General features: G+C 42.3%; 2 protein-coding genes across 3 annotated transcripts in view; one reads left to right on the top strand and one right to left on the bottom strand.

Moving 5' to 3' along the window:
• The window catches only part of LOC124480640 (calmodulin-binding transcription activator 1), a 104,482-nt gene extending 98,656 nt beyond the window's left edge, over nt 1-5,826 (bottom strand). For both annotated transcript variants that reach the window (XM_047040161.1, XM_047040162.1), the window contains exons 1-2: nt 5,780-5,826; nt 1,731-1,832 (exon numbers count right to left, since the gene is read on the bottom strand). In XM_047040161.1, coding sequence (XP_046896117.1) covers nt 1,731-1,832; nt 5,780-5,804 — 127 coding nt within the window. In that variant the 5' untranslated portion in view covers nt 5,805-5,826. The remainder of the gene's footprint in view (nt 1-1,730; nt 1,833-5,779) is intronic.
• A 771-nt stretch (nt 5,827-6,597) lies between these two features.
• Nucleotides 6,598-11,793, top strand: dnajc11a (DnaJ (Hsp40) homolog, subfamily C, member 11a). Its single transcript, XM_047039579.1, has 16 exons — nt 6,598-6,689; nt 7,277-7,406; nt 7,548-7,621; nt 7,737-7,838; nt 7,949-8,077; nt 8,213-8,335; nt 8,492-8,565; nt 8,656-8,845; nt 8,994-9,079; nt 9,216-9,332; nt 9,490-9,645; nt 9,799-9,868; nt 10,152-10,209; nt 10,307-10,449; nt 10,610-10,739; nt 11,150-11,793. Exons 1-16 carry the CDS (start codon nt 6,618-6,620, stop codon nt 11,173-11,175), a joined length of 1,680 nt encoding a protein of 559 aa, XP_046895535.1. The 5' UTR covers nt 6,598-6,617; the 3' UTR covers nt 11,176-11,793.
• The last annotated feature ends 475 nt before the right edge of the window (nt 11,794-12,268 follow it).

Raw genomic sequence — 12,268 nt, 5'->3', positions numbered from 1 at the left:
ATCCAGCCTAGTCTGAAAAAGGGAGGTGTTTTTGTATGCTTTTGGAAGAATGCTAGGAGACCAATTAGGCGGTTTTTAATTAGCTAGCAGAGACGATAGCCTGTTGTGTAACACTGTGTATAAGTTTAATAATGTTGGTACATTTGAACCACATCTGTGCTGTAAGGCTGAACGCAACTAAATCAAAAGGAAGGAAAGCACAAGCTTTCCTGCCCAGGCCTGAACGGCAAGCAAACATGCATATACACAGTTAACTGCCCGCAACAAACCGAAAATGACTCTTTATGTGTTCTCAGCCCCTCACCAAGTTCACCCATCCATGAAAATCCCATCTCAAGTAGAGCAGAGGTGAGGGCCAGTGTGCACACACACACAAGGCCAGTCACACACTAACACAAGCACACACCTCGGCCGCTAAAGGACGCTGGCAGCTTTTGAGCCAGACCACAGCCCTTTTACCTATCATAACTATTCCCACAATTACTCAGATGACTGGTTTAGGCTACCTCGCTACTGGAGCCAATGTGTGCGGGGGGGGGGGGGGGGGGGGGGGGGGGGGCGTTGAAGCATCCTGGTGATAGTGCATCATCCAGAAGCCAAACCTTAAGGCAGCCTGCGTACATTAACTAGGCCGTCTGACAGGGGAATAGGATACTGTAACAACATGCAACAGCATGAGGGAGAGGGAGAGACTGGCACAGATATTCACCAGTCACAGCTGTCACACATGGGGGGGTGGACAAAAGTCTATCAATTCCTCTCCTGCTACTACCGTTGCTAACTACAGTAGTATAAAGCTCCAGCCTTCTCTTGCAGCTCCTGTATATCTACATCTCAAGGAGTGTTGATTTAAAAACATCAGAGCTGTGAAGCAGCAAAGCTGCATCAGTGACAAATGAGTAAGGCGTGGGGAGCGTAACAAGAAGATGTGGATGATTACAGAGTCTCTTTTTAGAAATAAAACAAAACACGAACACACTTAATTAGTTGGATCAACACACTTCTTTGCAGTGGTGATGGAAGAGGGACGGGTGTGTTCATTAAGCATGTAGAGACTCTGTAACGATGCAGGCTGTTCTAGGCATTGCAATATTTTATTGACACAATGCTGTGAAGTACAAGCTTATACTCATTAAGAAGACATGTGCCTTTTCCGGCCCAGTTTCCTAGCACACATTTCACATTGCTTTGCCCCTTCTGGTGACTACTACAGGAGGACCGTTACTATAGAAACATAAGTGGGCTCAAAGTGGAAGCATTTTCCCTCTCATGGTCTGCCCAGGTCCCGATCCCCTGGCCTCAACCTGAAACAATCACTCTTAGTTAACGACAACACTTCAGCTATTGACAGCGTGATCCTGTAAAGCAGACACTTCAATCAACAGAGCCAGCTCCTAGAGGAAGAGCAGGGAGAGGAGGGAGGGAGGGAGAGAGGGAGGGAGGGAGGGAGGGAGGGAGGGAGGGAGGGAGGGAGGGAGGGAGGGAGGGAGGGAGGGAGGGAGGGAGGGAGGGAGGGAGGGAGGGAGGGAGGGAGGGAGGGAGGGAGGGAGGGAGGGAGGGAGGGAGGGAGGGAGGGAGGGAGGGAGGGAGGGAGGGAGGGAGGGAGGGAGGGAGGGTTGATGAAATCAAAAAGTTAATAAATGAATCAATGAATGAATAATAGATTGTCCGGCTTTAGTGGCCTGTTGGAGCACTACCACGGGGATGCAGTATTAATAACCAACTCTTACTGTTCATCTCTGTGTCATCACTGATACTCTTAGGAGGACCATGGCCAGCATAACACACAGCTGATCTGTACATTCGATCCGGATTACGAATTTTCTTCAGTCCTTCAGGAGGCAAAAAGAGAGTAGAGAAAATCGAGGAAAAGAAGCATTCTCATGGCTTACAACAGCCCAGAACTCTTTCTCCATGCAAGCATATTAACAGTTTCTGGACATCATGTTTAAGTGTAAATACATTACAAAACACATAACACTGGAAGACATGGGGTGCTTGAGACAGTATTTGCTTTGAAACTTCCTAAATTCTATGCAGTCCCAACCTTACAACCTTGTCTACTGAATCAGTTCTGTGGGTGACAGCTTTTTTTATCTGACGAAACACTGAATACTTACGGCCAATAATAAGCTCAAAGTAAACAGAGTGACTGAGCGATCGTTAAACATAGCACACAAACAGAATGTTTAGAATTCACACAATGACATCACATTTTTAGGTTATTAGGCTGACCAACTGTCCATGCCTCGTTTAGGCTACTTTGCAGTTGCGACAAAATAGGGGGTGTTTATCAAAAACATTTACCAGGTCCAGGATGTGTCATCCCAATGACTTGTTCTAAATGCCAGACATTAGCCTAATATGTCTCATCCGTGTACATGTTGTCATCTGTTTCTATTTTGCTCTACATGAATATGCTATTTCAGCTCCCCAGTGTTTAAAATTCACCCCTGCTAAAGTGGGAATGACACTAAAAGGGAAGGGAAGAGGCCAGCAATCAGGCTCTTTAGAACCCGGCACCGTTGTATTCTGGCCCATCTGTGTCCACAGCACATCAGCAGTAACTTGATGAATCCATGTGATCAATGAGAAGAGGCCATGTGAGGCAGCTGGTGAAGGCTAGTTTGAGGCAGACCTTGGGAATGAAACGTCTCAGCAGCCAAAGGCTGGCCAGGAGACACCTCATCCATCCACGCCTCACTAATTCAATTACCAGCATGGGAAATATACATCCTGATTCCCAACAAACCTACAGGAAAGAGAGTTGGAACTAGTCTAAAAGGTTACTTGTTCAGCTGCTCAGTCAGTATAAATACCAAGCACTGTAAAATGTAGCCTATGACTTATATTGCCTGCCTGATGCTATGCTATTTTTGTACCTTCTACTTCTAATGAAACCATGGTAATATCAGGTTACAAATCATAAGTCGGTCTGATGAAAAATAAAGGAAAATAATTTAAGATCTGCGAGGAAGAGTTGTCAGCTAATGGTACAACCTCTCCTTGATTCCTGGCAAATGCCAGGTCATCTTTTGAAGTCCCATGTGGACCCTATACACTCCACTTAACATTGTGATAAGAAATGTAACTAGTGTGTCCTATCTGAACTGCTTCCAACATAACAGCATGGCTAAGAAAAAAACTGGCCATCTCAATGCATTCCAGGTCTTCCTGTGTGTTGAAAAAGCCATTCTCCTGAGGCCAGCCATCAGCTCAGCTAGACAGTGAGAGGTGGGTGCGCTACCTCCGGATGTAAACTGAGCACCAGTGAGGGAGACTGGGTCATGTCTCCTGAGTGATGCACAGGATGTGACCTACGGTCCTCTTTATAGGCCCTCATGACACATAACAAACAACTGAGAGTGATGGGTCCACAACACAGGCCAAGGGCTTTAAGGAGAAAAGGTTACGGAGAGGCTATAGAGTGGTGAGGCAGGGGGGACAGTGAGGCTGGGGGACAGCGAGGCTGGGGGGACAGTGCTGGACCCAAAAAGATGGGATCGGAGTTAGACAATCATAATGATTAAGCATGACAGGAAGGTCATCTTTTCTCAACTCTACATTGTGTTTTTCAGTAGTCACAATGAATGACTAATTAATGAAAACTTCAAAGGAAATGGAGATCTACCTTTCATTCTATGTAAAAGCTCTGAGACTGCAGTTTGACTGAGAGGACATTGTGTTTAGGTAAGAACTACTCTATCCCTCCTCCACCACCTCCTCCTCCTCCACTGACCGACCTCACAGGGAACACCAAAAATAACTCAACCTGCTCAGCGATGGGAGTTTCAAGTCAGGGTTCTCAGTAAAAAGCTACTGGTGATGGAGAAATAAAGAAATGAACTAAGGTGGACGGTATGTTAAATACAGCTTTGTATTTGTGCATGGGTGTCTGAAACATCCTGGTCTTGTCATCGTTATCACGTGCTAGGTGTTATCCTGCCTTTATTTTGTCACAGATGACATAGTGGGACACTAAAAATATGAACTGTGTACATTGTGTACCTGACTTGTATAGCTCAATACCACCCCCCTGTGGAACCTTGTTTACAGTTTGGGCTCCTTACTGTCCAACAACGGTTCTCATCTGTCTATTTGATCTTCATTCATTTGCACTGAAAAATATTACTAAACTAATCAAGAACACACTCTTCACTATTTATTTCAGACTCTCTTACACTCTTTTAATGACACTGCTGTGTAGACAATTTTAAAAACAAATACTGAACTCTAACAATATTCTTCATTATTAGGCTACATTAACAATCCATCACTGCAACAATCGAAAAGGTGACATTTGAAAAACTACTTAAGCCTATGTGTTAAGATCTACGATATGCTTTTGAAATATTCAACCATCCGATGACGCTATAAGATCTTCTCTGGATTCCAGTTAATTTCAACCATGAATTTCCTTTTGCCCACTATTTGAATGTCTGAGGATGCACTTTGTCTCCACCTCGTGGTTAAGATCAATGAACGATACAACTCAATTGCTCCATCTTTAAATGTTGGAATCAATGGGAAAATTGAGAGAACAAGGCTAAATAACAAGTGTTGATTATCTACCAAATGCGACTAAGTTTGATTTCCCATACATCTAACTGAAAAGGCTCCTCACGAATTAACTAGGGTTCTTTCACACAATCAACAGAAACACTATGTTTACTTTAACCAGAAAAAATAGACAATGCAATTAAATATATATTATATGTATCTGGCCATATACATTTAACTGGCTAAAACTGTTATTGCGTTAGCCTATTCTGAGACCAAATGCGTTTCAGTTCAAACATGCTGGACACAGTATTGTATCTTCGTCATAGTTCTATTTTCTAATCTCTAACGTATTTTGTTCATTTTGTTCAAATCGGTTTTATTCACAATCAACTTTCAAGTAGTCTATCAAATTGTGCGCAAGAAGTTAATTTGCAGCTTGTGTCTCAAGAGACCGGCACTGTTTGTAGGAATGCGGCCATGCATTGTCTGAAATAACTAGCGCTCTTAAAATTCTACACTCCGTAATTTCTCAACTGAAACACATCTGATGGCATTTCAACCTGCAAAACTGTTTTCCTGTCGCTTATGAACAGGCAGCTAAATCTGACAATTACAGCAAAAACTTCAGAAAGAAAATACACCACTTTTTACCGATAATGACGTTCTACGCGTAAAGATGGGAGAGGATCCCTCAAAGGGTGGCCGGGGTAAAGAGAAAAGATTGTTCAGGACTTGCAAGCATGCATTTTTTTTCTCAGACATGGTCACTGACTGAATGGTACAAATGTATTAACATTAATCGCTAAATCGTCTTTATACGGTGTAATACGTATGTAGTGACCGATGTGGCTCGCATACATTTAGTAAAACAATGTTCTTCGAAAAGCTGAATAAATAGAGAAGTTGGTCGATGGCAATGGCATGTTGTCATTAACTTAACTAGCTCATAAGCGGAATGCTTTGCAATATCGCTCAGCTGAATAATAGATTCAATTGGATTTTCAGATTCAGTACTTTGATAATGCAGGCTATTTTGTCCCCTTGTTTTTAATGTGGGCAATGATGGGCATAGCTGGCTAGAAAGCTAGCTAATATTAGCTGGCTGTAGATGCTGTCTCCACGTTTAGCTGGCTAGTATTTCGGATGAAATAATAAAGCGTTTTTCTATCAAAAGCTCTACTTATGCTTCCATGTATGTCCTCATAGTCTGACTTTAAATTCTTCTAAATCACATAGTTGTCATACTGGTAAATTAATCCCATTATATCTCTCTTACCTTCCGGCTTGTTTTCGGCAGCCATTTCCCCTTCACGCGCAACATCCTCCTCCTCCTCACGACCGTGGGTACCACGCGCGTGCACGGTGAGGACAGTACGAGGAGGGACTCGAGGAGCAGCAGCGAGTCCAACCAATGCAAACTTACCATTGGCTGTGAGGCAATGACTGACAATAAAGTTCTGGAATGGCTTGAGACATCTAGAAAAACTCTTATTTAATGTAACTATCAAACTACGTCATTGGCGGAAAGATTATGTTTAAGGACATCTCAAGAGAAAAATTAAACATTCAAATGGAATCGTGTTTATTCCTTTCTTAAAGAACACTGTGTGAAACTTTAATACACGTTATTTATGGTCTGTAGTTTGTGGTAGGCTACTATCATCATTTCAGTTAATATAGAATAAGACACTGATTTATAGTCTGCCAACCCGTATATACTTTTTAAATAAAAGCATAAGGTTAGGGTGAGGTTAGGGTGAAGTTAGGGTGCCAAAAGGAAACAAATCAAGAGTATAATGTCAATCTAAAGCAAATCGCCTACCATAGTCAAACATGTAGACTACCAATTGTGACAACGTAAAATTATTCTACTACTTTTCCCCAAACATAGTAAAGTGGTCAAACGCACATTTATTGAACGACATTTCTAAAACATAAATGATTTTACATGATCTTGAAAAGGTGCATTTTTACAAGGTTTTCTATCAAAAATTACCCAGTTGTGAGGCTGGCTTAGCGATCCAGTCCACAAGATGGCAACCAACAACTTTTCTTTTGTAAGTGTACGCACGTGCTCACAAGATGCCACGAAGAAGTGATGACAGTCCGTAAACATGGCGCCGGCCTTGGAAGATGATGAGATCGACAATGATGACTACTACTCTTTACTCAATGTCAGGAGAGAGGTATTGTATGCCATTAACGTATGTTTAATTGCATAAATATATTATGTTCTACTTTTGGAGTCAGTTTGATATCACTGACAACGTTAAACGAAACAATTCCAGACGGACAAGATTTAGCTTCGAAGCTAAGCGAGTTGACCCTCGCTTATCATTGGTTTCGAAATGACTCCTTAGTTACAAAGCTGGTCAGCTAGCTATAACTTACATTTGCTCAATTGTTGCTTCTTAGGTCCATTAACAGTGCACTTCTTATGGTTGTAACAAACCAAGCTGTACTTTTAATCAATGAATACACCTCTAGGTAGCTAGCTAACTATTTACGTTGACGTTATTCCACCTGTCGAATTTAGCTGCTGCCAACCAAATTACGTCTGCTTTGGGATTTTCTGTACGTGTATGTTGCTTGCTAGTTAACATTATTTTTAAATTAGGTTAGCGCATCATGGATAGCTGCAATCAATCAGTCGTCCTAGGCCGATTACAGCTAATGTAGACTAAGTACCGTTACACAGGACGTTATTTTCCCTTATCTACTTAACTATTAAGTTATCTTTTATGTCTTGGTTTCATAATGTTTTTGTCCAAAGGCAACACAGGAGGAGCTTAAGGCATCGTACAGACGACTATGCATGCTTTATCATCCAGACAAACACCGGGACCCCGAGCTCAAGAGGCAGGCCGAGCAGCTCTTTAACCTAGTGCACAAAGCTTACGAAGGTAAGATCAACTACACTGTCCATCACCCATTTCACAGAAGTCCCATGGCTCTCTAGGGTGCTACTTAAATGTGCAAATAAGTTGAGTCAGTGTGTACTGTACAACTATTATTATTATATATAATTTTTTTCACTCCCTCAGTCCTCAGTGACCCTCAAGCGCGGGCCATCTATGATATCTATGGGAAGAGAGGACTGGATGTTGAGGGATGGGAGGTGAGTACAGAGGCTCCTCTGGACTTAGCTTATACATGTAGCATTATCTTCCCAGTTATGTGTAGCTAACGTCAGTTCTGATGAACAGTAAGTAATCAAAGTCCTGATGCCTTAGGTAGTGGAAAGAAAAAGGACACCAGCAGAGATCCGTGAGGAGTATGAGCGTCTTCAAAAAGAGAGAGAAGAAAGGAGACTTCAGCAGAGGACCAATCCCAAGGTGTGTGTGTGCGCGTATGCATGCGCATGTGTGTTAGTGCACCTGTATGCACGAGGGCTGTCCGTCACTCAAGTTGTATGTTGAGTTCTATGCTACTTTGTGTCTTTCAGGGGGTGATCAGTGTGGGTATTGATGCCACAGACCTCTTCGATCGCTATGAGGAAGACTACGAAGATATGCCTGCGGCGGGCTTTCCACATATAGAGATCAACAAGATGCACATATCGCAATCCATAGAAGTAAGGATTACACTGTGTATTGCTGTCTGTGTCATGTACAGTATGTTATAGAATGAAATATACAGCAGTTTATAGTAAAGTGATTAGCCTCCACTTTGCACAACAACAATGTGGGTAATTTTTCCGCTTTTGCAGGCTCCTCTTACAACCTCAGACACGGCAATCCTCGCTGGCTCCCTCTCTACCCACAACGGAAATGGAGGAGGAAACATTAACCTTGCCCTCCGGAGAGTCACTTCAGCTAAGGGCTGGGGGGAGGTCAGCACTGTCTCTTTGCTACTTAGATATAACAGACCACTACTACCTCTTCACAAGAGAGCACACACATGTTACATATTTGTATGTATGTGCATGTGTGTTTTTGTCCTATTTCTGGCCAAATGTAAGGGTTATGTTATCACTGTCTTTATGTAGTTGGAGTTTGGGGCAGGAGACACGCATGGACCCCTAGTTGGAATGAAGATATTCCGCAACCTCACACCTCGCTGGTAGGTGAAGTAGCTTGGATCTGAAACACAATCGGGTTATCACATTTTATATACATCTTGTCTACATAAAGAAATCCTATGTGATTGTAGCTTCATGACCGCTCAGTGTGGACTTCAGTTTTCGTCCCGAGGGGTGCGTCCTGGTGTCACCACAGTGCTGGCCCGACACCTGGACAAGAACACTATGGGTTACCTGCAGTGGCGCTGGGGCACACAGTCCTCTATGAACACCAGCATCGTCAGGGACACCAAGAGCAGCCACTTCACTTTTGCCATGCAGGTGAGTCAGCAACTAGGACAACTAGGCCTTGACTGGCCTATTTGTTTCACTGAAATGTTACACCATACTCTCTGATAGTGTACTTACTAGTTTGAAGACCCCATTCTGTCTAGTTCCTTAATGTCTATCTGACAAATTGGAATTGCAGCTTGGCATCCCCCACTCCTTCATGATGATGAGCTACCAGTACAAATTCCAAGATGATGACCAGACGAAGATCAAAGGCTCAGTCAAGTAAGTTCTGTGTGCCCCCCCCTGGCCCTAAACTTTTATCAAAGAACATCATTATTATTAATACACACAATCTGCTGAGATCTGAGACTTCTCGATGAACGAGGTAGCTCACTGTGTCCTTGTCTGTTTACTGCAGGTCTGGGTTCTTTGGCACGGTGGTGGAGTATGGAGCAGAAAGGAAGATCAGTCGCCACAGTGTCCTGGGTGCGACCATCAGTGTAGGAGTGCCTCAGGGTGTGTCACTCAAGATAAAGTAAGCATCCCTTCGTCAAACCCTGTCTCCACTGCCAGATTACATATGAACATGATTTCTTTTCATGAATCTCAAAACAGTATTTGGAATTCTAGTGCCTTGGCACTGCTCTGTCTTTGGTGAAGCATGTACTCAGTACATTCCACTATGTCCTCAGGCTGAACAGAGCCAATCAGACCTATTTCTTCCCCATCCATCTGACGGACCAGCTCCTGCCCAGCGCTGTCTTCTATGCCACTGTTGGACCCCTGGTCTTCTACCTCGTCATCCAGCAGCTTGTTATCAGGCCATTTGTGCGCGCACAGAAGGATCAGTAAGACTAACCAGTGTTAATATGTCTAAATGATACATTACATTACCTGTTGAGTCTTCCCGCAAGACAGAGAAAGTAACAAATAATGTTTTGGTGACTTGAAGACCTTTTAATAAATGGTGTAATGGCAAATGTTCTGTGTTCTTTTCTCAGGGACCTGGAGAAGCAGAGAGAGAGCTCAGCCTCTGACATTGCTAAGAAGAGGCAGGAGGCAGAGTCTGCTGTGAGTGGATTGGTCTAGGCCTCCTTACAAACCGGACACACATCTATACACAAGCATCATTTCAGCCCTTTGACTGTAGGCTATGTCTATGGACAGCATTTGTAGTCCACACCACAGCATTTATACAGACTATGTCTAATGTTCTGCTGTAGTTTCTAACTGCGGTATTTGTACACCTGTTTCGATGAAAGCTTCTACTGAATGAATAAAATCTGAATGTTATTTCACGTCTTACCCCTGTCTTCTACCCTGTCCCGCTTTCTCTTTGTCACCGACACGGCAGGTTATGCTCATGCAAGAGTCTGTCCGCAGAATCATAGAAACAGAGGAATCTAGATTGGGTATGTGTGTATTGTTTGGGTGTGTACAATTATTAATATACTGGAATGCTATTTGTACTAAAACATTTTCCTCGGTTTTGTTCACTGGATGGGTCAGGTCTTATCATCCTCAATGCCTGGTATGGGAAGTTTGTTACAGACAACAGCAGGAAGCATGAAAGGGCAAAGGTGATTGACGTAACTGTGCCACTGCAGTGCCTGGTAAAAGACTCCAAATTGATACTAACTGAGGCAACAAAGGTATGTACATATTGCCTCTAAGCAAGGTTATTGGATTGCATGAAACATTCAGTCAACCCTCTCTACAACATATTTGGCCCGTACCTCCTATGTACCTCTATTTGTCCAGGCCACCATAGACAAGATGGTGCTGTTTAATTTCATTGTGTTGTATCTGCAGTCAGGGCTTCCAGGGTTCTATGACCCCTGTGTAGGGGAGGAGAAGAGCCTGAAGGTGCTGTATCAGTTCCGGGGAGTTATGCATCAAGTCCTCTCTGGGGACATGGAAGCACTCAGGATACCAAAACAATGTATGTGGAGTATTCTATATCATTTTGTTGTATGCATATTATTACGGAATGTGCAAGACATGAGAAGCCTTAAGATTTCCCTGAAAATATCCAAATCAGACACAGCTTTTCTGATCATGTTTCATGGAATGGCAATGTATCCATTTGATTTAACATCTGCCAGAAATATATATTCAGGGTGAGAATACAACGTGAAATTGGCTAAAAACCAGCCCCTCAACTCCAATCCAATGTAATTTTGGAATTACTGTGTGTGTGTGTGTGCTTGCGTGTGGAATCTTTCAGTTAGACTTTTTCTGTACATGATTGAGATGTTTCGACTGTGATTACTCTTAAGGTTCATTATTGTGAGTATTGTGTAAAATTCAGTCAAATGTTTTTATTTATTTTTTATGTATTTATCATTGCAGCTCACAGGATTGATGCAGACACTTAGAAGCCACGTCACTGGGACTGGAAGGGACATGATCTGACTGTTTGACTGAGGATGGACAGACTTGTATTTTAGAGACAACATTGAACATTGATATACCCTTTTGTGCCCCACCCCAAACCATGTTGGGGGTTAGAAATGCAGACATGATTGATGTGTCAATGTGGGTTATCAGGGAATGCCCTTTTTACGATAGAATCTTATTTTATTTTTCAGTTGACACCAAAAATGAATTGGCTCAAGATTTGGTTTCAGGCCTTTTCTCATTCTATATATCTTTACAGTACTCCCCTCTTCTCTGGTATGGCTTGTTAAGAAAGATTTAAGTTTGGTACTGTATTGTACTGAACAGTGCCTATGTGATTGAAGAATGCTCCTCTGTATATTTGCCATATTATTAAAATCAATATTTTCCATGTTGCATAACCAATTTGGTATCTGCACTGGAAACAGGGATTATCATATTGCTTTTGTTTATTCCCACTTTTTCTAAACAATTTGTCCAAATGTGTTTGTGCTTTGTGGCTTATCTGTCCTTGCTGTAGACCCATTATATGAATGCTCTAGGGATTAATTGGAGTTGATCTTTGGAAAAAGAAAAATCATTTTATTATTGAATATTAAAAATATTACTACAATAAAAAGAAACAATTTAATATAAAACACCTAGTTTTAGTTAGTGTATTTAGGCTCTGCTGCTGCTGAGTGAACCAAGCTGTGCATGACCTATCTAGTATGAAAACTTTGACAAGCGAAAAGCCATAGAGATAAAACTACATATCCAAAGTGCAGCCATATATTAAAGATTTTGAATAGTTTATCTTAAACAATCAACGTTTTGGACCATCACCTTTCATTCTGCGGCAATGTTTAGTGTGCCAACTTTTTTGCCAATCACAGCATCTGTTTGTTTCGTTATTGCATGCAACGTTCAGTGCTCAAGATATTTAGAAAGTGAGCGACTAGGCTACATTTTTATTTGTATTGATGCATTCTGGGAGCTTTGCATTTGGTCAGATGAGACTAATCTTAGACTAACGGTAAAGTGCTGCTGATCCAAAATGTGTCAGGTGCTTGTGGTGTCTAGTTTAGCGCC

The sequence above is a fragment of the Hypomesus transpacificus genome, chromosome 18, assembly GCF_021917145.1.
Source record: "Hypomesus transpacificus isolate Combined female chromosome 18, fHypTra1, whole genome shotgun sequence".
In the NCBI taxonomy this organism is placed as follows: Eukaryota; Metazoa; Chordata; class Actinopteri; order Osmeriformes; family Osmeridae; genus Hypomesus; species Hypomesus transpacificus.
The sequence above is the reverse complement of the archived record's forward strand: the minus strand, read 5'-3'. Positions and strand labels throughout refer to the sequence as shown.